We start from the raw sequence: 27,722 nt of genomic DNA on the forward strand, positions 1-27,722 counted from the left end.
AAAACCTTCATTTATGTTTAATCTTTTTTTTTTGTATACTGTTTGGTTAAACATCTTACGATTTTGGTTAAACATTTTTAAATTTTTTGCAAAAAGTGTAATATTGTTTCCCTACAAAAATTGTATTTTTTATCAAAAATAAACGATATATTGAAAAGGACTTCATAACAAGATCCTCATGATCTTCTAGAAGTCCTGTCGTTGCAAATGTAAAAATTGTAAAATATATCTTATTATTGTAATATTTTTAAATGGCAAAATATCTATAAGAAAAATAAATAATAAAAAAACAATTACTAGAGTTTATCGAGACAAATAAGGCTTCACAAAATTCGAAATATGCAAATATAAAATAATTGACTCAAGATATCCGCACGGTTCGAAGCCTGTTTGTAAAGCCAATATAAAGTTGAAATAAAACACGGCTTTGTTTATTTTTATTTTATTTTATTTTTCTTGTGTTAATTTTGAATAATTATGCAAAAACAACAATTTATAATAATTTTTTGTTTAACTTTCACTTACTTTTGATTCCAGCTCTGATAGTATAGTTTTTGTTCGAAAATGTGAACAAATTCTTTTTGAATGCGCGTAAACAATCGCTACTTTTTATTATTATTGTTATTTACTTAATTTTTTACTGAGGTTGTCCTGATTTGTCCGTACTTTATTTACTTGCGTACTTAAGAATACAACAAAACATATATTATAGAAAATAAATGTGGAAAATACTTTATAATATAGATATTTTGTAGCTTTATACGGTATTTGTTTTGTCAACAACAACACTACTTAGTCGGCTTTTATTCGGTTGTTACGTTACGGTTGGTAAGCCTTGAAACGGTCGTTTAACAAGTGTTCATGATTCTTTCTATTGTTAATGTCAAATAAAAACTTCACTTCCTAAAATCGATTATCAACTGGTAAGGTGTCTCTTCGCTCTTGTAAAGCGGTATGGCCGTCCAAGCTTGTTGTGTGATGTATTTCAATTGATAAAATATACGCATAAGCACCCAAAACACCACCAAGTAATTGTGCAAGGATTGGGGCCCAGAAATAATAGTTTTGATAACTAAATTATTTAAAAAAAAATAAAACATTTTAAAATATTAAATATTTTAAAAGTATTAATTATGAAGTACTATTAGACTGTCTCATCATTATATTGAGGCAATCAGAGTACGTCCTCGGTAAATTGATAACATCAGACTGTCCCACCATCAGAATTTTATTGCAACTATGAAATCTTTTTATCTTAATAATGAGTCAGTCTCAAAATATTAAAAATAAAATTACTCTCTCTCTCCTGTCTAATTGCAATGATATGGGCAGTGAGGGGGAGTAAAAATTTATAGATTGGGGGTGGGATTAGTGAGCGGGTGGGTTATCAGCTAAATAGTTAGGAGGAGTAAGCAAAAGAGTACAAAATTTTTAAATTAGAGGTGTGATCATTGATAAGGCAATACTGGTCTTATCAATGATTCTCCTGTATTGCAATAATAAAATAATATACACTGTGTCAATATTTGCTTAGTGTATTTTTATTATCAGGAAAGAATTACAAACAAGCACATCAAAGATATTTTTCTATAATATAGTTACCTCAACGCTTCTACGTTCCAGCCAGCAATGGCAGTAAATACTCTAGGTACCAAATTTCGTGCCGGATTTATACCATAACCGCAATTGATTCCAAAAGAAAGACCAATACCGAAAACAATTAATCCAATACATAAGGGTAAAACCTGGGGACTCGGTCCAGCATTTCGCTTGTCTGTCAATGCAAATATTAAGCCAACAAGAAGCGTACTACTTACAAGCTTAAAGAATAAAAATAGTTTTTAAAAGTTAAATTAAAATTAACCAGTTTTAATTGCGAAACTAACTGAGTAAAGAAGAAAAACATAAAGTCTATAAATACAACATCCTTTGCATTGAAGATATGTCAATAAAAAAAATATAAAAATAATATAAAAATGTTTAACATACAGGGTGTTCAAATTTTAGTTATTTAATAAAACCCATTTTTAATAAGACTTTTTTCTGCCACGTAGACATGTGGCAGGTAATAATGGAAAAGAATGTCAGTTAAGGGACCACCTCTTGTAGCTATACCTATATTCATTTAGTAATTTTTTCCAACATGTTGGCATAATTGTGGTTAAATTTGAATAACTTTGCACGATTGTTTTCTTTTAGATTTTTAATGGTTTGAGGATTGCATTTGTTTGAATAACAGCTCCTCTTCCAGTAATTATTCAATCACTAAACTTCTCTTCCAAATGATTAATTTTTTTTATATCGCTGTATGACATGTTGCACGATACTCATGAACCATATGTTTTACACACCACTATTCTCTAATTCCTCAAACAAAAAGTTAATAATAAGTCATAGTCACAGCAGCAGCCTGTTCAGTTTCATTTTTTAAAGAAACATGAATTAATGAATTAATCTGACCAAAACCTATATCAAACATTTGGATGCGACTATTTTTCAAATAGTACTTGCGAATTTTATTCACACCAATTTCAACAGTTTTATTTGCTTACATATCAACCAATTTTCAAAATGAAAAATGCAGAGAGTAACCCATGATCATTTGACAATAATTATTGCGTCAACTGTATTTTGTTAGCTTTTAGATAAAGATCCTTACGCAAAATATTACATAAGTTTGTTTTATGCATAATTGTTGTGAACAATGACGAATTAATGTGATTGGTTCATCACTAACTAATTCTTTTTTTTTTGATCTTGAATTGAACTAATTTTATAAAATTTATTTACAATACTTTTATTGCGGAATTTGTTGGACAACTTCTACTGCAAAATTATGTATTTTTTTCCAACTTCTTCATGATTTTAAAACCATGAAGAAGTTGGAAATCATGCTATTACTAATCGGAATGTTTCTACTTGACAGCTGTCAGTAAAGCCATCAGTAAAGCCGTCAGTAAATGAAAATCAATTTAGTTTTTTTTAACAATTTAAAAGTTTAAGTTAAGTTTAAACAAAATATAAAAGTTGAATGATTTAAATAAATATTAAAACATTATTTTCATTAAATTTACTTTAAAATTTTCTAGAGCATATCATAAGATTCTTTTGTTTTACCTGATCAAAAAAGGTGGTGACAGTTGAAACGCCTTTAGCCGGTCGAGTTGTCCATATAAAAGCTGTATCAACATTTCTTACACCACCATCGAAAGCATTGAGCAAATCTATATTTGTATTACATATTTATAATATCCTTAAATAGAATAATTGATTAAAAGAACTAATAATTATACAAAGTCATAATATAAACATTTAATATCAAAATATTAATATCAAAATACTGATATTTATACAAAGTCATAAAGTTAAATACCTACCTACTTTGTACAGTATATTATTAATTAAACTATATGGGTAGTCTCAAATAATCACTACCAAATGAAACAACAAAAGGTAATTAAACGACAATAGTTACTTCTACATATTGAGAAAAAGATATCTACTTAACTTTCATTGATTTTAAGCAATCCCTATTGCATAACCAGTCATCTTTTAGGCGTTTTGATAAAGAATTGCACACTGTTTTATACACTTTAAAAAATGGCATTCTAAATTCTTAAAAGTCCTACCAACTTTTAAATGTCACGCCAATTTTAAAAATCTACAAAGAAATGCTAAAATCTGCGTCACTAATAGAAGTTAGGCAGCTAAAATGTAGCGCCGCAATAAAAAATTCTGTCCCCGCGTAAAAAGTTGCGTGACAATTAAAACTTATGAGTGTGGCGAGTGAGGAAAAGAAATATCACATTAACAATTTCGCGTGGTTATTATTGTGTCTAAAATAATTACAATTTCATACTTGTATCAAGTGCGCACGGGGTTTAAAAAAGACGGCTTTCAAATGTCTTTCAAACATTTTGAACGTCATATATATATATATATAATATATATATATATATATATATATATATATATATATATATATATATATATATATATATATATACATATATATATACTATTTATATATGCTATATATATATATATATATATATATATATATATATTTTATATATATATGAATGTATATATATATATATATATATATATATATATATATATATATAATATATATACATATATATAATAATAATATATATAGTATATATATATATATATATATATATATATATATATATATATATATATATATATATATATATATATATATATATATATATATATATATGAATATATATATATATATATAAATATATATATAATATATATATATATATATATATATATATATATATATATATATATATATATATATATATAATTGTTTTATTAAATATTATAATTATTATTTTATACATATTTTACATATATATTTATATATCGTATATAAAGGTTCGGTGGAAGACGGGTACAATGGGTAATTTCTACCTAGGCCAAGGCTTCGAAGGCGTTAAATTTTCATAGAATATTTAATTTCATATATAAATTTATAAAAGTAGTTATCTAAAAACTGATAAACTTATTTTATGTAAGAATAAGTATATATTAGTTAATGATAAAAACTATAATAACTCAAAAAAAACTTTTTTTAAATTTTCTTAAATTTATTCAGTGTATATTAGTGTACAATTTTAAAAATGTTTTAGTTGTTTAAGAAAAAGTTATGCATAGGACTGCCGAGAAGGAGGAGGAAAAGGGACATACGGCTCCAGGGGAAAAAAAGTTGATTTCATGGATGAGTTGTAAAATAAATTTACTTGGTGATGTGCATAGCAACAAACTTGCTTTGCTTATATTATCAAAGAATTATAGTTTTAAATGATTTCTTTCTTTAATAAGGTATTTAAGAATAAGTTATTTAATTCTATAATACAACTATCAGATCTTGTCACATAGAACCGCTGTTGAAGAAATTAGACTTCTAAAGCTTGTTCTCCGTACAACATACCTGTTATAGTTTTACAGAAGTGTTCTCCGGCGCTTTTGTCTATAATTTTTAAAACTATTTAAGTGCTAATCAGAGTCTTGTTTTCCAGCATGCTGTTATCCCTATTTACAAAAATTCTGGAGAGCAATCTGACTCATCTAACTACCGTCCTATTAGTCTTCTTCCTATCATAATCAAGGATCAGAGTCTTTCATTAAAAAAGTTTAATCTCTCTTCTTGAACTTAACAACTTACCTTCTGATCATCAATATGGATTTCTTATCGTTCTAGTGCTGATATGTTAACGGTAATAAGCAATAGGTTCTATCTAGCATTAGATAGATGTGGATAGGTTAGGGCTATTGCTTTTTAAATTCCTAAAGCCTTTGATAAAGTTTGGCTTGGTGTTCTTCTACATAAGCTTTCTTCTTACGGTGTCTCAGATAACATCTTTAAGATTATTGAATCCTTTCTGACTAATCGTAGTATAAAAGTTGTCCTCAATGGCAGCACTCTTCTTCATTTCCTGTAACTTCAGGGTTCTTTAAGATTCATCCTTGGCTCTATACTTTTTTTATTTACATTAACGATCTTCCAGAAATTCTCACATCTAAAATGGCATTGTTTGCTGATGATACAGCCATTTATTCTTGTCTTGAGAAGTAGCCAACACTCTCTGATTGTTTGAAAGGGGTATTTGAGCGTAAAAAGGACCTCAATTATGTTACAGCATGTGGCTCTCAGTGACTAGTGAACTTTAACTCAGATAAAACTCTGAGTTAAAGTTCACCAATATTCTAGATCTTTCATTATTTATGAACGATAATGTAATTGATGAGTCATTACCCTTCATCTTTTAGGATTAACTTTTACTATCAATCTTTCTTGGAAACTGTGAAACTTGGAAACTTGGAAACAATCAAATCCATTGCAAAATAAGCATCATTGCAAAATTAGCTAAAAGTCTCAAATCTGTTCTTGTATGGAATACTTTTGCCGTATCTGGGGCGGATCTTCGAATGATGCCCTTTCTTCTATAGACAAGGTGAAAAAACGCAGTGTATACAAAATTTGGATCTGCTCTAAAGAAAACAAAATTCAATTTAGAATGCATATAGATCGGAAAATAGGCTATAGACCCTTTGTTTATTTGATTGAGAATGCCTAAAGTACTTCTCAGAAGACTACTTCAAACTATAAGATGTAAAATATTTTCTATGTTCTAAAGAACTTGAATATCTTGTGCCATTTACTAAAATTTCTTTTTGTGTTACTTGTCATTCAATTAAATTTCATCTTTTTACTTTGACTGCTCCTTAGTACTTCAAAAATTCTTATTCCTCTAGTTTTTTTCTTTGAACATTAGTTTTTTGGGATTTGCTCCCTTAAACTTTTTTACCTGCTGCAACTTTTTAAGTTATTTGTTAATTGTTATCTTGCTTCATAAACTTCATCTTTTCTCTTTAAGTAACTTCCAACTCTAATAGTGGTTGCTGGCAGGCTTGTTGGAAGTGAATATGTTAAAAATATATATATCTTTAACGTTGCGCTTTGTCATTTCATTTAACAAATTTAATTCAAAATTGGGATTGTAAAAACTGTTCTCATTCAACTGGTTAGAATTTCAAGAACCGGTAAAAATTAAAACTTGAAATAGAAGACAAAACTTTATGGAAGATTTTTTGAACCTTAAAAGTTTGAAGTAGACTTCTGAAAATATTTTAGGCTTTTTCAACTAAAATACAAAGGGTCTATAGCCTATTTTTCAATCTATATGCATTCTAATTTGAATTTTTTTAACATAATGTCCGTATCTGTTGGAAAAGCTGAACGACCTTAAAGTATACTAAAATGGGTTGGATTTTCAGCATGCATGTCGGATAGACGTTCTTAGATCTCTTGTTTTATAGTGGCAGGGCCACTATAAAACAAAGATTTAAGTTTTCTAGCATGCATATCACAACGTCTTTTCAGCATGCATATCACAACGTCTATCAGATATGCATGCTGAAAATGAATTGGATACAACTCTGTCGTAAGCTAACATAATAATAATAATAACAATTTTTGATAGTAAAAAACAAAAAAATGGTGTTTTCAGTATTAATTCCAAAGAACCTGTTGATTATGTCAATGTGTTGCAAAAATGTTATTTATTTAGATTAGATCCAGATTTTCTTGAAAATATGTAAGTTAACAGTTTTAGAAATAGAAACACAGTCATTAACTCTCACAATTGTATATGCTTTTAATTTAATGATATGCATGCTTTTACGGGCACCTAATTGCTACTATGTAAGTACAAATAATTAAAGCAAAGACATTTAGATATTGGTTGCAATTTTTTGTAAGTTTTGATTTTGATTTAATTATTTCTTTATCAAAGTTATATGATAGGTTTAGGGTTTTAGTAGAAGTCACTATTAATACAGCCTATTATTTTTTAAAAAGAAACATATAAAGTGAAAGGGATTTTGTGTTACCCCATGATCAAGTCCTTCTTATATTAGGGATACTTGTTCACGGGTTATCAGTATCCCTGATTAAGTGTCCCTTTTATTAGGGATACTTGATCAGGGTATGAAATCTCTAATGAAAATCTTGAAATTTATTTCTTTTCCTTTCAGAACTCAGTATGCTCAGATATCTATATTCTTGATATTTATATTCTCAATGTCTATATTCTCGATATCTTTATTCTCGATATTTATATTCTCGACAAGAGAAAGTGCTCCATAGTAAATACTGATTGATAAAGAAAATATGAAATTAGCTGTCAAGAATGTTTTAAAAAATATAAAAAGGTAAAAGTATTTGAGGAAAGGAAAAATTCTACTAGTGAAATTGAATATGTTCCAAACTCTAGACATTCATAATTATTTTAGAATTTTGAAAATTTTGAAACTATTAAACTCGTTGCGATAAAATTGTTTTATCGCGATTAAATAAAAATAAAATTTTTATTATTTCTTTTCATTTATTTTATTTAAGTGAAAATTTAACCATTTCATTTTATTTAAGTATGGCGTGAAATTTAACCATTTCATTTGTCAAAGGACATCTAAAACATTATTGTGTCGCATGTCAAAAAATCGGATCTAACGCGCCACATATAATTTTATTAATTGTGGCGTAAAAAATCGACATGCGACACGATAGTGTTTTAGATGTTCTGTGAAAATTTAAAAATTTAAATGCCACGTCATGCTTAATTTAAAAAAATCGCGTGACTAATTTAGTTAAAAATGTGACGCCAATCCTAATAGCTAAAAGATGATGATGATGATGATGATGATGATGATGATGATGATGATGATGATGATGATGATGATGATGATGATGATGATGATGATGATGATGATGATGATGATGATGATGATGATGATGATGATGATGATGATGATGATGATGATGATGATGATGATGATGATGATGATGATGATGATGAAATAGAAATCGATAAATCAAAACGTACATTTTTATAAAAGTACATTGCTAAGAGAGATTGAAAATGTCGGCAAATAAAAATTTAGAATTTTTAGGCTCTCATTATGGGTAGTTAATTTTTTTAAATAGCTATATTTGTTAACTTATTCATAATAAAAACCTACCAAAATAAATACCATACACAATTGCTGACGCTATAAATGCTCCAATGCTTTGTGCTAGCCAATAAACAGGCAATTTTCTCCACGGTAATCTTTTGGTTATAGACATTGCTAAAGTAACTGCTGGGTTTAAGTGACCACCTTAAAAAAAGTGTTAATTATTAAATAAGTAAAGAAAGTGAATTTTTAATAAATCGGATATATTTATTTATTATGATATACATTATAAATTTATTTTACCTGATATACCTGCTGACCAATATAATCCCATCATAATACCGATTCCCCAACCAAAATTGATAGAGAGTATGCCACCAAATTTTCCTTTTCCTAGGACAGTTTGAGCAATACTACCAATGCCGAACATCTTACAAAATAATAAATCTTATAAAATAATACATTATTGAAAAAGAACTAAATAAGTAAGTATATATCAACAAGCAAAGTAATACGTATACTTAGTAAGTTATACGTTATACCATCATAAGTAATACGTTATACCATCATAAGTAATACGTTATACCATCATAAGAAAAATATTTTACTCAACACTAACATAAAGTTAAAGCACAGTGCAGAACTACAACTAGTGCCATCATACAAGTAAAATTCTTTATATATAGTCATACTAGATGACTGGGGTATAGTATTGACTGTAATACCTTACTAAAAGCTGTAAACTTTGATTTCGCATAAACGTTCGATCTAAACAATTACACTATTCAATCTAAACAATTCCTTGAACATGAGATCAACATACCAACTTATTTATCAGTCTAGATAGTGACAGGTATACTTTAATAATGGTGTGATGATAATAAAGTGACTCTTGACTTGACAAAATTTAATGTATATTTATGATTTAATTTAATTTAATGTAAATTTAGATTTAGTGGTCAAGACGTAATGCCAGTCATAATATTAAAAATCAAAATTCTAAAAATCGCTAACTCCTTTAAATATCTTGGTATCAACTATGACATAAACCTCCCATTTGTTAAACTATATTTTAGTCTAACGTACCTAAAGAATATTTTTTTAAGTAGTTATCAATATTAGTGGTTTCAATCTATATTTATATTAGCAAACCTTCCTTGTTGCCTCAGTCAATTTAGCAACAACGCAGTTGTCTCTACCTTCAAGACCAAACAAAATTAGTTCCAAAATGCAATTAAAAAAAAAAAATATTTTTTAAGCAGATGACCTTTATAACCTGGCTACTAATAACTATTACTACTAACTACCTACTAGTTTGGTAGATATAAATATTTATTTATTTTTCAATTTTCGAGTACAATACTCTCTTAATATTACTTCCTTGGACTGCGGGATACGTTTATTGCCAGAATACTTGTACTTACTGGTATAAGCTAAAGAAAAATTATAATTTTTGATAGCTAAGAGATCATTTTATGAAATTTAAAATTTATTGATGAATATAAATTTAGCTTAGAATAATTTGAAAAAAGTTAATATTCTGTTGCTCTCACGCTTGGGGCAGGTGTCGTTAAAATTTTAGAGCTTTTTTGTCCCCAGGTTTCAATGATTGCAAGATTCTTAGAACAAACCATTCTTATTTAACATAATTACAAACGCACAAATATTTGGAGCCGTGGTGTGCATACACACCACAGCTTTTTAGATATATATATTTTCTATTTTATTATTTTAGCCAATTATATCATGATAAGTCTGTATCTATTTGATAGCTACATATCGTAGATTTGATAGCTACAAATCGTAGATTTGATAGCTATCAACATGGCTGTTACAGATTAAAGTATTTTTAAAATAAAAAAGATAAAACCATTATCTCAAACATCAAATTATGTTGCATCCACTCTTGTGAAGCTATCAACATATTGTTTTAAAATTGCTAACTAAACGCCTGCTGTATTTATATACATATGAATACACGTATTGCTATAGCGATAGCTGGCAATAGCCACCCAGTAGCTATAGAACTGCATTGTAGTAGCTAGAAGTAAAGTTGTCTTCAATAGTAGTAAATTTAGTTCAAGAAAGATTTATTGTAGTCGCTAGAAATAAAGTAGCAATCAATATATTGTAACAATATTTCTAGCTAAAAAACTATGTAATATAGAAATAAACAAGCATTAGATTTGCCATTATGTTTTAGTAAGCTTCGTTCTTACAATCTGTAGCTATCAATATATCGTAAAAATAACGATAGATGCAAAGATGTGGTACGTAGCAATCAACAAACGACATATTTTTGTTGCTAGCGATACATCGTAGGAATATTGATAGTTACAAAGCTATCTTATATATAAATAACTGTGCTATTTAGATAGCGACATGCCGTAATAAACTAACAATATTTTGAATTATTAGCATAAATATAATATATTTATAATATTTAATTATTAGCATAAATATAATATATTTATAAGCTAATAACTTCAGTACTAAATTGAAGCGAGCGTCCGAATATCTTCATATTAAACTATTCTTACTGGGTGTGGTAAAAATCTCATTTTTGAAAAGTATTTATTGAGAGATAAAGTGGAAAAAAAAATGAAATGATGTCCCAAATCTGTCCTTTCACTTTAATGTAATTATATTGTGGAAGTCTGTAGAATATTTTGATGAAGATTACGTAATTATGGTTTTACTAGTTTTTAAATAAGCTTTTTTACTGATATGTTGTTAACTACTCGCTAATCCCACTAAACCCATACTTGTCTCACTTTACCCCAATTGCGCGGTTACTCTAAAATCAAAAAATTTATATTTTGTTATAACCTGCAGTCAACCTAAGGGGATCAAACTAAATCTGTCAATCTATAGGAATCAGTGCCCAAAATGATACTTTATTTTTTAAAACTTATTTGGTTCAATTAATAAATTGTATAAAAAAGATATAAAGAGTATTCTAGAAGTATTTTTTAATATCCCTTTTCTCCCCACTCTTCTCTAATATTCATGTATATCTTAATACTTTTTAAAAAGTTGAAAGCTTTAATAAAAATAATTTTAAAATATACTTTTTTTATATAATGAAAACCTATTCTTATTAAGTTTATTTTGAATGTCAACATAAAACTAGTGCTGGGTTAAGACATTTGAGGGTCTCGAGCAATTTTAAAGCAAAGTGCCCTTGAGTCAAGCGAATACATAAGCGTTTAATTTGGGTTCTATTCTTTATTCTGTTAATTTTAATCAATAAACTAGCACCTGTAAATTCTATCCTTTTAATTTAAAGACATTTTACAAATAATTTATTGCATAACTAAATAATATAAATATCAAATAACTACTTATAAATAATATTTATTTGAAGTATTTTGTTAAAATAATTTGAAAAATTTCTTTCTGCTATATTTCTTGGAAAACTCAGTTATCAAATCGGTCAAATCAATTATTGCTATAAACTTTTATTCAATAGTTGTTTTTTTGTTTGTTTTTTTATGTTAGTTCACTTCCCCAAGGCTGAGAAGGCCACTACAGTCAAGGAGGCTACTTAATTGTGGTTATGACCCTCTCTCAACTCTATAACTCCGAAACACGAACCTTGACAAACAAGGAGGCTGCGCGGAGAATAAAGTTGAGCGCGGTACTATGAAGCGAGTTAATCTGAGTTACTCACACAGCTGTTGAGCATAGTTGGTCAGTGTTATTTAATCTTTTAAGAGTAAAATAGATCTATCAGCCTCATGGCAATATTTAAATACAATCGATTTCCTTAACAGGGGCAGATCAGGCATTTTTTTGTGTTGGAAATAGCTAACTTACAGACATGGACAAAACTCCAAACATTTAAAAGTTTATACTTATGTCAAATAAGGATGCTTTGCAAAAAGTTCCGATTATTGAAACCTGGGAACAAAATATCCCTTAAGTTTTGGCCATAACTGCTACAACATTTTCATTAAATTTGTTAAATATTACATGTGGAGTTCCTCAAGGATCCATATTAGGATCTCTTCTTTTCCTTATTTATATTAATGGTCTATACAAAGCCTCAGATTTAATAACAATTATGTTTGCTGATGACACTAACTTATTTATGTCACACAAAAGCATTCCTACTCTATTTCATTACGTGAACATCGAGTTAATTAAAATATCTGACTGGTTTAAGACTAACAAATTATCTCTTAACATTGATAAAACTAAATAGATTCTTTTCCATCCTCTTATCAAAAAACATATACTTTCAATTAACATGCCTCATCTTGTTATTGACAATATACAAATTAAACAAGTAACATAAACCAACTTTCAAGGTGTTAGTACAGACGAAAATCTTACACGGAAAAATCGCAAAAACTTATCAAGTAAAATTTCAAAAAGTATAGGAATATTGTTCAAAGCAAGAAATGTTTTAAATAAACATACTTTAGTACAAATACCTCTCTCATTTATTCATTGTCACATAAACTATGCAAACATTGCTCGGGGTAGCCAAATAAAATAAACTTAAACCTCTTTATTGACAGCAGAAGCATGTAGCACGTCTTATATATTTTAAAGACCGTTATACTCATGCCAAGCCTCTATTACTTGAAATTAAAGTTTTTAATATATATGAGCCTAATATTTTCAATATTCCTTTTTTTATGTTTAAATGTAAAACCAATTCGTTCCCGATTTCTTTCTATAGTTTGTATTCATCAAAAGATAAAAATAAATAAACTTTACGCAATGCTAATTTTATTAAGCAGCCCATTTTTCAAACAAATCTTTTTAAATTTTGTATTGATTATCGCGGACCATTCTTATGGAATAAAATAGTTTTAAAAAATTTTACTGAGGATTTTATTGATCAAAGTAACTACTTTTCTTTTAAACGAATGCTTAAAGAACTCATTTTTACAATCGAAGATTTAACAATATACTTTTGATATTTTTTAGTGATCTTCCTTTTTACCCTCAATTTAAACATGAATTTATAAAAATTATATATGTATCATTAATAACTGTAATATGTAATAATTTGTTGCTCTCACGTTTGGACCTAAATTTTAATATTTTTTTGTTCCCATGCTCCAATCATTGCAATTTTTTGCAAAGCGTCTTTATTTGACATAAGTGTAAACATATAAATGTTTGGAATTTATTCCGTATCTTTAGAATGAGAATTTAGATATTTCATGTCCATGGAATTTAGTTCTAATAGAAGAAAAATGCTGGTTTCGCCCCTGCTACATAAATGTAAAATATATAAGTGTTGACAGTCCAATTTAAAGCATGCAGAGGATACAATTGTCAGATTTAGAATTATTTTTTAGATAAGAAAAAAAACCGATTGCAACTTTAACATAAGTACAAAATGTTCTAGTTCAAAAAGAAAACTATCATCTAAATACTTTAAAGCGACCTTAAAGAATTTTTTGATGAACTTAAATAATGGTTTCCTGTAATAAAAACTGAACTTTTGAAACTCCGTTAAGATTTATTTCTTTAAACTCTCCCTAAGGTTAAAACGGGGAGATAATGCTAAACAATAAAACTAAATACGCAGCGCTGAGCAGATTTGACATATGTTTCATAGACTTTCAGGGATTGTAAAAATTCTAAATCTAAGTAGATTTATCATTAAACTGTGAATAATTACAATGATTAAAGCTTGAAAGCAAAATTACCCAAAAAGTTTGCAGTCCCTAAATGTGAGAGTAATGAGATAATAAGAAATTTTACATTAATATCTTAAAATAAATTTAAATTCATTGAAAACTTCTAATATTTTTTTAAAGTTCGAAAGTTATGAATATGTAAAATTTATAACCCCCTCATTCTGAAGAGTGTGGAAAATTTAACGCAATAAACGAATATATTTTACTAGCTCATTGGGTGTTGAGGCTATTGACATGGGGGGAGGGGCATTGGGGTTGAGGCTAATAATATTAGGGGTTGACATGGGGGGGGCATTGGGGTTAATAACTTTATTGGGGTATTTTTTAAAATCCTGCGTCTGATCCTGCAGTCGGTATTGTAAATTTATTTTTTTTTATTTTATCAGAGTAATCTTTTTCAAAGGAATTTAAAAAAAAAAGGATTCTTTTTCTAACTTGCTAATAACGTTTTTTTAATTTCGATAAAATCATAGTAACAGTTGCCAGTGCGGATTTCTTTCTTTTTAAGAAACAAATGCAAACTTTGCAGAATACCAAATATCTGATAAAATTGATGCACTTACTGGCACTCCAATTTCAATGAGGATTCGTTAAACAATTTTCCAAACAAGTTTAACAAATCCTCAGAGTGCCCACGGAGTACATAGTGAATACTAACAAAGTATCGTTGACAGTTTATTCACGTGAGAAATATGAGTTAAAATCTTAAACTTTAGGACTAGGCCCCCAGTAATCTCCTCTCCCCTAACCCACCCAGGAAAAAAAATTTTTATAAAATTTCTATAATCTTTCGAAACATGTTGCCTATAGAAGATTAATTAAATTTTATAGAACTTGCTATAAAAAGTCTTTTATATATTTGACTTTGTATATATATATATATATATATATATATATATATATATATATATATATATATATATATGTATATATATATGTATATATATATATGTATGTATATATATATATATATATATATATATATATATATATATATATATATACATATATATATATATATATATATATCTATATATATATAAACTCTTTCGATAACAATCTAGAAAATCTATTATATCTTTTATAAAACATATGTTTCATAAGTGTATAGAAGTTCTATAGAACTTTTTTCCCTAAGAATATGTCTATACAAACGAAGTACATTACAATAACAAAAGCAGTTAAAATAATTTAACAAGTTATTGACTAATATAATGTTAAAAAAGAAAATAACAAAAGATTAATAAAATAGTCGTAAGTTAAAAGTAAAAGAAGTTTGGTGGAGTTATTGCTTCCTAGAAGCGTTAATAATATTTGTTTTCACATGGTTCACGTGACATGGTTTACATGTTGTTCCAATCTAGTTTTGTGAATTGAGAAAGCTTTTATAATCTTTAACTCAAACTTGTTAAAACTAGAGTTTAAAATGAATTTTTTATATAAAAAAAAGTTTGCTAATGTTTTAAAAAAAATTCAAGAAATCAAGCAACAGAATTTGATATTATTTTTTAAAAAAATTATTAAATAAATGATGAGAGTTATCTTGAAAACACTAAAATGAAAAGGCTATTAAAGAAAGAGTGCGTAGGCATGAGTTTTATCACGTAAAATTTTGTAGCGATATACGTCGGATAACGTTTCTTGCTTGCGTAGAATGTCAACAGGAAATTTGTCAACAAAAAAATATAAGCTGGTGGTGATACACATTGGTATGCTAAACGCGTCATACAAAATTATCAACACAAACTAATCAATTTTACAACTTTTAAAAAATTCATAATTAATAAGCTACTTTTTAAAAAAATGTTCATTTATCTCTACAGATATTAGAAATACTTGAAAAAAGTACTTGGTGTTCATTTCCGTTATAAATTTGTTAGTATTGACTGTTCACCTCCACTGTTCACAAATATGAACGATTCTTTTACAAGGTTCTGACTTAAATTCAGTTTGTGAAATGAAGCAATACTAAAAGACTTTTAAATTTATTTTTATTAAGTATTGAATTTTTATTTACCAATAATTTCATAAATAAATAAATAAAAAACTATCTTTTAATTATCTTGGCTTTTAAACATTTAATGTATAATTTTTGTTTGATTTGAGAAGATTTTCTTAGTTTGCTCGTAATCCATGGCAATTTTACATTTTTTGGTTTTAGATTTATTTTACGTTTTGGAAGCTTAATATTAGCAATTAAATCAATCTATCTAAGAAACTTCGATGAACTTAGTAACTAAAAAGAACGTTTTCGATAGTCCACATTTTGTTGCTAGGCAAACGACAATTATGTTTTTGTTAGTCCAAGTTTTGTTGCAAAGCATAATAGGAACAGTTTTGCTATAGTAAAATATAACATAAATATTTTTTATAAAAAACATTTCTTTATATTAAAATTTTTATTTTTATAATAAATTTAAAGAAGTATTATTTTTATAATTTTAAACAATATTTCTTTTTAGGTTATGCTAAATTATATATTATAACAATAAAAAGCAATCTAAAATTAATTTTATCCATTTAATAATATTTCAATATGTAGAGATAAATTTTTTGTTGTTGTTGGCGCTGACATAAATCGGACAAGGGTTTATACTGCTCGAAAAAAAAAGCTTTGTTTTCTGATGCAGAAAGAAAAATAGTTTGCACAAGCAACACCTATATTATGACCAATTACATCATTAGACATAATTTTTTTTCAAATTGACTTAAAATAAGCAAAGTACCTAAAAAACATAAAGTACTTTAGTAACACAAAATAGTAACTCTAGTGACTTTAGTTTGTTGGTAATAAATTCTTTTGCAATTTTTTGTTAATTAAAAATTTTATTAATAGCACCTTCTTTCTAAAATATGAAATTAACCATATATATATATATATATATATATATATATATATATATATATATATATATATATATATATATATATATATATATATATATATATATATATATATATATTATGAAAATAAGTATAATAAAAATTACCAAAAGGATGAACGTCCCACCTAACTCAGCGAGAAACTCGCGAAAATTATCCATCACAAACATAACTGTTTTTTCACGAAACTTCATCTTATTAATCTAAAAAAATCCATAACTTTTATTGAGCTATAATTGCAAATAAATTTTGGATCTGATACAAATTTTGATACAATTTAAGTAAGTTATGAGAATTTGTCATTACAACATTTATAAATATTATGTATAAAATGTACTTGTTGTTATATTTATTATAAAATGCATTACTTAATATATTTAACGCAAGTTCTCAATATGATACAGTTTAATCAAGTCCACTTTATTCAAACTTATGATTTAAGCAAAAAACATCGCTGTCAACTCAATCAAAAATGTCAATACACACGTTTGGTAAGTTGATAAAAACATTTTATTTGACAAACAGCCATTGATATATACTCAGTATTTAAATACTTTGTTTGATACTTATATCAAACATAGTTATATCAAATGTATCGCTTTATAGAATTTCTTTTTAAAATATTTTGTTATTTGTTCCGGAGAATTGAGAATTACCCGTACTTGGATTGTCTCTTAAATGTCATTGAAGCGAAGAACATGAGAAAGGTTATAGCTTGATATATAAACAATTTTCAATATTGCAAACAAGCGGGAAAAAAATACAAGTAAGAACGAGTTACATTAGGAATTACATTTTGAAAGTTCTTCAATAAATGTATTAAACATTATTTTGGTGTACATTGCTTAAATAAGTAGTAAAAGAATCTATAAAAAAAGATAGTGTGGCCATTGATTTAATTTTAAATTGTGGAAAAAATTAATTTTCACTGCCTCGGTATATTTTAGGTATTGCTAAGAAATACCTTAGCAACTTTGACGGAGTTCACTGTTTCATTGTTCGGAGTTCATTGAGTATGAGTTTTGCCATCCTCTCCGCTTTTATGACATTTAATCATTGCAGACATCTCTGTTTTAGACAATTGTAAATATATGAATTGTAAATATATGAATTGTAAATATATGAATGTTTGAAGTTTTCTCCATGTATGAAAGTTCTCAAACGCCAAAAAAAAAGATGCATCTGCCTCTGATGCATGGTACTAAGGTAATTATCATTCATGATACATGGTATTAAGGTAATTATCATACATGATACATGGTACAAAGGCAATTTATACCGTATTGTTGTTTTTTTATAATCACAAACAATGAAATGAGTAAGTTTAAAAACTAATTTCCATACCTTTTTTTTTTTAAAAAAAAACTGATTATAATAACTTTAAAAATAATAGTACAGAAAGTATTTGATGTATTAAAGATTTTTTATAAATTCTTAATTTCTCGTTTATCAGATTCGCTCATATGTCATTATACGCGATTAGGCATACTAATCACTAACGTTAAACTTAAAGTTAAATGTAAAAGTTCTTTCTAAAGGATCTTCCATAGATTACGTGGCGCTAAATTTATTTATAAAAGATCTTCTACGCGGCGATAAAGAGTTATTTTGATTTTTCATTCAAGTTTGCGAAGGAAAACTTTTGATCTTTTTTGTTTTTGTTTATTAAAGAAATTTAGCGTTGCGTAATTTATGGACGATCTCTAATGAATCTTTTCAGGAATCTTCTAAAGAATTTTTCGAAGAATGTTCCAAAGAAACTTTCTAAGAATCTTTTAAATTTATAGAGCCAGTGGTTGTGAATAAATTGAAAACTTTTTCATATAAAATTTTTTTTTCTCCGATGAATTTTATTGGAATTATTTTTATGTTAAAGAACTTTGTAGCAGATAGTTATTTGCAATATAAAATCAAAAAAAAATGTAGCTATGCAATAATTATCAAGAGCTTTCGCATAATTATTTTTTAGCATACTAGCTTCGTTTGTAATAAAGTAAACGATACCCTTTCAAGATAGATGTGGGTAAGTATAGGTGAAGTAAAAATAATTTAAAACAATTTAAAGCAAATTTTAACTCCTGAACAATTCTTAGTGAAAAAACATCATCGCATTTTTTAAAGAGATTTTTTTGTTTTTTGCCTACAAGAAAAAATTTAATATTTCTTCTTACTGGTTCGTTAAAATGATTTAGACTCTTCACACAATATAAACTTTAAGAATGAGAACAGCATTGAGAGTATAAAGGTTGAGGATGTTTTTCTATTATTTTAGCTTTCACGTCATCATATTTTACGACATATTTAGGATATTACTTTTTTTTAAGTTGGTACTTTTTCTATCATTGGTTGCTTTTATTAAGTACTTCCGCATAAAATATTATGTATTTTTGAAGCTTTTAAAAGCTTCAAAAATACATAATATTTTAAAATACAAAATACAAATTTTAAAATACAAAATACAAATTTTAAAATACAAAATACAAATTATAAAATACAAAATTTTGTGGTTACCAATTCGAAAGCTTTTCTTGTTATTTACAATGCTTGTTCCGTGTGAAAATCGTGCTTACCTTGGCTCGCTTATGCTCAAATCCTTTATATTTTAATTTCTTTTTTTTTTGTATTTCACCGTTTAAATATTGCAACAATGTTGTAGCAATATTTAAGCAAAAACTTTTACTAAACAACTTTTTTATCAAAATATTTTTTTGGGAATTAGTTTCGTGACTTAAAGTTTGATATAAAATAAATGAAGAAAAAATTGAGTAATTTAAAAATACAAAGACAAAATAATAAAAATATATATAAAGAAAGAAAATAAAAACGCTTCCTGCAAGATTTAGATTAACTTACGTCGATTAGAAACTTAAGTAAAAGTAACCTAAATGATGAGTGCTTTTATATTGATTATCCTGAATATCCACCCAGAAGAGTCTCAAAAAATATGTAATAAAGCTGCCGTTGAATTTAATAATAAAAGAGAAATCAAGACAAATGAAAGGGTAAAGGAAGTTAATAATAGTATCGTTGATAAAATATCAAACTCAAAATGCTTCATTGAAGATATTTCTAACATTTTTACAACTATATGTTGGTTTTTTCAATTACATAATAATACAGTAAATTGGAATAAATCTCGTATGATCAAACTAACTAGTTTTTTTTTTTTTTTAGGTGCCTCAAGAAACAGATCTTGTCTCAGAACAGATGGGAATGGCATTTAAGCAAGAAGTTCACGTCTACTTTCTTACTGATGACACGAAATATGCTCAGAGCTCACATCAAACCCTAGATATTTTTTTTCGGGATTTTCTATTATAGAGACATTTATTTGTCATTTATAAACATTTTACAACGTTCTTGTTTTACAATTTTTATCAATAAAATTTAAATAAAAAAATTAATAACGACAGGAGTAAGTAGAAGACAGAAGTCTTGTCACCAAGCCCCTTTCGTTCGCGTAAAATATTTTTTACAAAGTTCTCATTATATAAATTTACAAATACTCGTTATATAAAACAAATTAATACATAATTACAACAAGAATACGGTAAATTGCAAAAATTAAATAAATACATACAGTAAGAAACATTGCACATTTTGCATTTTTTTTTCACTTAAAAATACAAAAATATGTTTGTGTCTGTTAGTTCAAGTAAATACTGTTTAACTTTATTTTTAAAACAATTTTTTGAAGTTATACTTTTCATATTTTCGTTAAGAACTATGTTCCACAGACGAGGTCCTCTATATGAAATTGATTAATCAGATGTTTTAAGAGTTGACTAAGGTAAATTAAAATTAAGGAAAGAGCACCTCGTTAAGTATTTATGATTAGTTTTTAGAAATCGGTTATTTAAAGATTTTGAAAGCATATCATTTTGATATTTAAACATGAATAACAAGCTTTGGAACACGTTTAACTCATAGACATTAAGAGCTATAATTTATCGGACTAACGGCTTGGAGTGGGCGTATTTATGCACATTACATATAATTCTACTGGTTTTTTTTTGTTTAATATATATATTTTTCAATGCTGAAGAGCAAGTTCTTGCCCAAGCAATATTAAAATAGCTAATGAAGCTATGGATAAAAGAGTAATATAAATCTATTAAACATTTTTTACTTAGTAGGTGTTTTGTTTTATACAACGCCTATAGTTTTAGAAACTTTGTTTTCAATTAGCGTAATATGATTTTTCCAATTAAGATGTTCATCAAGTATTATTCCTAAGATTTTAAGTGGTGAAACTCTGTTTACTATATTGTTATTTATTATTAGCTGAGGAAGTTGCAGAGGCAAGTTATCGGATTTAGATTGGTGATGAAATAAAATGTACTTAGTTTTACTGATATTCAAAGAGAGTTTGTTTGATTTAAATTAGTCATCAAGGTTTTGCAGCTCACAATTTACTGTAAAGAAAACTGTTTTTATATTGGAATGGGTATAAAAAAGATTAGTGTCATCAGCAAAAAGAAAAAAATTTAAAATGTTTGAAGATAGGTAGATATCATTTACTTAAATCAGAAATAGCAAGGGTCCAAGAATAAAGTCTTGAGGAACTCTGCAGCTTATTGCTTTTAACTTTGTGCACGTTGAATCATAAGATACTCCTTGTTTTCTATTTTTAAGGTAATTTTGCAGCCATTTTATGTTGCTATTTATTAGTCAATATGTTTCTAGTTTGTACAAGAGAATTTTATGAATTTTATCTTAGTTTTAAGCATGCGCTCTAACCACTGCGCCAAGCTTCTTGTTTAGCCGCAGTTGATCTACTGTAGTAAACTGCTTTCACTACACTCAATATCAACTACAAGCTGTAGTGCGAAATCAATTACATGATGAAGTGCGAAAATAGAAGCTACCTGTAAGTTGTAAAAATATTATTTAAAAATTCACTTTTATTTTATAAATGAAGTAAATCTGACAAATGTTGGTAGATTTACTAATAAACTGATAAACAGATACAGATATATGCCAAACTGTTATCCAGATAATCTATATTGTTTGTGTGTTTTGTTCCCAGGCTCCAATCACTACAACTTTTCACAATCTTATTTAATCATACAAACGCAATACAAGTTTAAAGTTTGGTTCATGTCAAAAAACTACATATATCCAATACAAAAATATTGAGGAACCGCCACTATATGGATTTATGGTTGCATTCTTTTAATTTCATATAGTTAGCAATTATGGCACAACATCTGGAAGAAAGTTATTTAATGAACTGATAATAAATTGATGATGAAAGTTGCTTAATGTATTGATGGCATCAACAGTATGCGCTCAGCGCATTTTAAACAGTTATATATAAAAAGTTTAACTGACGGACGATAGCTATTACGAAAATCAAAATTATCAACTTCAAACTTGCAGTAAACAACTGAATGATAACTTCAATAAACTTGCAATGAAACTTGCAATAAATTTATAATTTATAATAACTTCAAGGTCTAAAAAAATAAATATTCATTTCTAGTGTTATATTTCATTTCAACTGCAATTTAAAGATATTTTATGTTTTCATTTATTATTAAAAACACATTTATTTCTTTTTATTTATTTCTTTTTATTTATTTCTTTTTATTTTCTATTACGCAATATTTTACTAAAGTATTAACAACATAGTTATTTATTTTACGCACAATACATACAATCATTATTTACAATAATATTTGTTATTTAAAACATTATTACTCACAATACTTTTTTCATCTAACATTTTCAGCATATTTACAATAAATGTATAAATTGCTATTAAATGTATAAATAGCTATTAAATAGTATAAAATTAGCTATTAAAAGTTTTTTTGTTTGTTTGTTTTTTAACTTTTGCACTTACTAATAAATAATTATTTAGATTTTGTTTTGTTTTGTTTTTTTGATCAGCTATTTTAATTAAACAACTAATTATTTAGGAATAAGCAAATCTGTAAATATAATTAAACTATAATTAAATTTTATTCAATTAAATCAAATTGTTAAAATAAATTTTAGCAAAAATGAACTTCAATAAGATAAACTTATAAGTTATAAAATATAAACTTTTGTAAAGATTTATATTTATAAAGATTATAATTAAGTATGATGCTATTTTTTTTCTACAAACTTTTTTCTTTTTTTTACCTAATAAACTTATTTTTTTTTTCTCAATTTTATCTGACGAATCAGTTCTCAACTTTAAACAGCACTTCTTGTTCTGTTCCTTGAATTATTTACAATTTTGAATCTTTAAAAACACACTCAAAACTGCCAAGCTTAAATACTTACAGATTTATTTTCAATTATAACCAAAAAGGTATTAAGTGTTTGATAAGTCTAATGAAATTTGTCAAAATAATATTGAAACAAGATTTACTATTAAAATGCACTGTGCCAAGTTACAAGTTAAAAATATCCTTAAATTACCAGTAAAAAAACTAAAATAACTTTAGATAAAAAAAAAAAAAGCAAAACAAGCTGCTTTACTATTCTTTAAAATGCTAGGTAGTGAAAGCGCATTAATTTTATTTATTTTTTTCACAAATAACTTACAATACTCGATGAGCTTTTTGGTACTTTACAAACAACCATATCCATTCTAGCATTTAAATTTAAATTTTGAAGTATTCATGTTATGGAAAATTCTATGTTTGCGGTATTTAAGATATAATCCCTTACTCCGTAAGGTAATTATCTGAATAAACATAAACCACAATGCTATAGGTGATGCTCTGGAGCCTTTATTATGAGACTAAAAACTTTTTTTAGAATTAAAAACTATTTACTTGAAGCTTGTTTTAAAACTTATCAAAAAATACTAAAATTAACAACGTTTAATAGTTTAGTTAAAAAATATATTGCTTTTCTATGTAGAATAATAAAGATCAAAACAAACCAGGTACTTAACACGTTCGCTGCCGAGCTATTTTAAACTATGCTTTAATTTTTTGCTGAGCCATAATGTCTGCAATGATTAATTTTTGCCGAGGCTATTTTGCGCAGTTTCATTCTCATTGGCAAGACTAGATACCAACATTTCAATAAATAAAATATTTTTAATCTAAAATAATACTATAGTATTTTTTTATTATGAATATAACTGACAAAAAAATAAGCACTAGGAGTATACTCGTACTTTGGCAATGTAGAAGAAATTTTATTCTCCAGTACCGAAGTACGAGTTTACTCGTAACACCGTAATGAGTATATCTCATTGCGGCGACGAGTGATGTAGCTTGTTTGATGCATTATTATTATATTATATATTATTGCGGTGACTAATAATGTAGCTTATTTGATGCATTATTATTATGAATAGTGTTTCAATTTTTTTGCACATGTGCATGTGCAAAAAAACTACCACATTGGCAGTTATCATGAGTAAAAAAGGTAATTTATTTTTTGTTTTCTTAATTCTAAGTTGTTGTATTTTTTAGACAAGAAGCTAAAATATATTTGATAACTACATTATACTGCATGTTATTAAAAATGTGAAAAAAAATTTGAAGTACACAATAAAATGCTTTTTAATATATTAAAAAACATCTTAGTGTGCACTTCGAACTTTTTACACAGTAGGGGAGACCGGGGCTAGTTGGCTCGGTTTTTACTCTATGAGCTCTGTAGCCCTAACAGTAAATTTTTTTGAAAATATTAAAGTGTAGTCTTAAAGAGTATGAGTTTGGGTAACTTATAAAATTTGCATTCATTTACATAAAAAAATTCTTGGGGCCTTTTTCCGGGCTCTCAAAAAAAAAAAAAATCCGCCAACTTAACCCCCCCTCCCCCCACGGGGTAAGTTGGCGCAAACTATAAAAATGATTATTAATGTACTATTAAGTGCAAAATTAAGAAATTATTAGAAATTTTTTTACTATTAATTTTGGCAACAATTTTATCCCAAAATATAATATTACTTTTAGCTGGTACCAAATATTAGTAAGTGTAACAGCCAAAACAGTAGCCCACTTTTTATCTGTGAAAAAAAAACCTAAAAAAAATTTTTTTTTAATTTTTTTGTAAGAACAAATTTTTTCAATATTGTTAAAAGTTAAAAAAAAAAATTAATTTTATAAAAATATATATTTTTTTCTATAGTAAATGCTATGAGCCAACTCACTCCGTGAAAATTTTGCCAACTTACCCCGAAAGCCTTTTTTTCAACAGTTTATAGATCCTGAAAAACGGCAACTTTTAAAAAATTCTGACTGGATACAGTAAACCAATTGTGACTGGAACTTTTACAATAATTTTTTTTTCATACGACTAACTATTTTCTTCGTAAAGTAAAAAGGAAGCGATGTTCTAAAAGTTACGTTTTTGTTCAAAAAACGCATAAATCTTAATATCTCCCATGGGCACGCGCGAATCCTGACAATACTATAGTGAATGATAAAATGATCAATTAGGAAGGTTCTGTATAATTTTTGTCACTTTCTGATGAAAGGCTCTGAAGATATGTGCAGTTCGTCAACTTACCCCTGCGGCCAACTAGCCCCGGTCTCCCCTAATTTATTTCTTATAAACAGATAATTTATAAATTTATCTATCTCATATTACCTCAACACAGATCATTTACAATTGAATCAGCACATCTGATTATGGAAGATTGTGAGGATAGTGAAGATGATGATATTAAAAATTCGGATTCATTTTTCGTTTATACTACTACGTCTTCGAGCTTGACTGCATCAGAATCAGGTTCTGAAGATAATAACACTGAAGAAAGTGATGGCGATCAGTTAACAGACGCTCATCTTGCTGCCACTGCAGAAAATATTTTAATGCCGCCGAAAAGAACTAGAACAACGGGTGGTCTTGCTTATAGACAAAATCAAAACAAAGCTCAAAAAGTAGATCTTATAAGTAATATTTTGCCTGAGAAAATAAATTCTGAAATAAATCCATCTAGAAATTCAAACCAATTAAAAGATGAGCCGAATATTGTAAAACAAATTCAATTTACTGCCGATCCTGGTTTGAAGATAAACATGGAGAGCAAGAAACCATTAGATTTCTTTAGACTATTTGTTACAGAAGAACTTATAAATACTATGGTGGTTGAAACTAATCGCTACGCAACGCAAGAAATAAATAAGCAGCGTCCCCTCAGAAGAAACTCACGTTTTAAAGATTGAATTTTAAAGATTCAGAAGATATGTGGCAATTCCTTGGAGCTCTTCTTTAAATGGGGTGTGTAAAAATTAGCTAACTATTGTTTTAGATTTAATGGAAAAATTTTCTGGGAAAAGGTTATCACCTGTACACCGATAACTTTTACAATTCCTTTGAGTTAACAAAGGCCATGATAAATCAAAAAACATACATTTGTGGCACTTTAAGAACTGACCGAAAGTCAAATCCAAAAGAATGTACAAAATCAAAACTGAAACAGGGAGACGTTATAAGCAGAAGCAGAGAGGATGTAGTGGTTGCTAAATGGAAAGACATTTCGTTGCAAATGATTTAAGTGACATTTGTTGCAATTGATGGAAGTGACAAACAGAAAAGAAAAAGAAAAAAATGAAACCCAATATTATTAAAGATTACAATCAATGTATGTTAGGAGTAGATAGGGAGGATCAAATGGTATCATATTATGATTGCCTTAAAAATACAATTAGATGGTATAAAAAGTAGCACTTCATCTCTTTGATACTTTTTTATTTAATGCTTATTGTCTAAACAGTAAATATGGAGTAGATAAAAAAATTTCCTCGCCTAAAATAAGAGAATTAGTTGTTACGGATTTATTGGGTGAACGATGGATTGAAATTGTGCCTCGAATCACCAATAATAGCTTCCGCTACTTGTCTTCAATACCACCGAATGAAAAGAAAAAATTCCCAAAAAAATCATGTCGAGTCTATTCGAAAATAAAACGTAAAGAAACACGACACGAATGTGCTGTTTGTGAAAATAGACCTCCGTTATGTATTTTTCAGATTGTATTGTTCAAAAGAATAGGTTTACACTTTAATTTTCATGAAATAGAATTAAAACAATATCAATATTTTACTTTTATCAGTTTTAAGCTTCTGTCTTTACCCGCATTTAAATTAGGCCCTATGGATTTTTAAAATAAAAACTTGAATTTTTTAATTATTTCTGAAATCAAATGTGAAGCTAAGAAAAAAAAAAAGAACAGACAACGCTAGTCATGCACAAATATTATTTGAAATAAGTTAGTATAAAGTTGAAATAAGTTAGTTGACTCATGACGCCGGCTTACTACGAATATTCTCGTAGTTGGCAAGTATCAGTCCCGCTAACTACGAGTATAGTCGTAGTTAACAAATAAATGACGTCAACTTACTACGAGTATACTCATAGTTGGCAGCGAACAGGTTATGCTTTGGTTTTAAAAAATAAAATCGATTTAGTTTTAGTGCGGCAAACTGATTTCATTATTGCTGCTATTACAACAATAACAAATTTTTGTTCAGATTTGTTAAAGTAATAAAAATAAAACAACGAAAGTGTTTAAAAAAAAAGGAAGTTAGAAAGCCAAGCCTTATCAAATTTCCTAATAAATAATAAAGATTATTTTGTCATAGCAATCAATCATTTTATGATTGGCAAATGAAATATCTGCAGTAAACAGCAATTAAAAAACTAAATCGATGTTAATTCAAAAAATTTAAATTTGTATTCGGTATCTCACCATTGCACAGTGGGCCAGTAGGTGGACAAAAT

The 27,722-nt window shown here is 27.2% G+C and overlaps 1 protein-coding gene and 1 long non-coding RNA gene across 2 annotated transcripts; one reads left to right on the forward strand and one right to left on the reverse strand.

Annotated features, from left to right (window-relative positions):
- Positions 1-683: 683 nt before the first annotated feature.
- On the reverse strand, positions 684-17,628 carry LOC100209809 (aquaporin-9). Its single transcript, XM_065800904.1, has 7 exons — positions 17,408-17,628; positions 17,147-17,242; positions 8,797-8,923; positions 8,560-8,697; positions 3,118-3,224; positions 1,603-1,820; positions 684-1,072 (listed from the first exon to the last, which is right to left on the reverse strand). Exons 2-7 carry the CDS (start codon positions 17,231-17,233, stop codon positions 904-906), a joined length of 846 nt encoding a protein of 281 aa, XP_065656976.1. The 5' UTR covers positions 17,234-17,242; positions 17,408-17,628; the 3' UTR covers positions 684-903.
- LOC136082269 (uncharacterized) lies at positions 17,570-20,394 on the forward strand. The gene is made up of 2 exons (XR_010639535.1): positions 17,570-17,805; positions 20,214-20,394. It is a non-coding gene; the product is annotated as an uncharacterized LOC136082269 (long non-coding RNA).
- Positions 20,395-27,722: the final 7,328 nt, after the last annotated feature.

The sequence above is a fragment of the Hydra vulgaris genome, chromosome 07 (assembly GCF_038396675.1).
Source record: "Hydra vulgaris chromosome 07, alternate assembly HydraT2T_AEP".
Classification (NCBI taxonomy): domain Eukaryota; kingdom Metazoa; phylum Cnidaria; class Hydrozoa; order Anthoathecata; family Hydridae; genus Hydra; species Hydra vulgaris.

What these genes read in the sequence shown, in the direction of transcription:
- LOC100209809 (XM_065800904.1), bottom strand. Translation starts at nt 17,233, where the DNA reads ATGAAGTTTCGTGAAAAAACAGTTATGTTTGTGATGGATAATTTTCGC. An exon ending in TTGGTCAGCAGGTATATCAG is followed by an intron (nt 8,698 to 8,796) that starts GTAAAATAAATT and finishes ACTTTTTTTAAG; the next exon opens with GTGGTCACTTAAACCCAGCA. An exon ending in TGGAACGTAGAAGCGTTGAG is followed by an intron (nt 1,073 to 1,602) that starts GTAACTATATTA and finishes TAAATAATTTAG; the next exon opens with TTATCAAAACTATTATTTCT.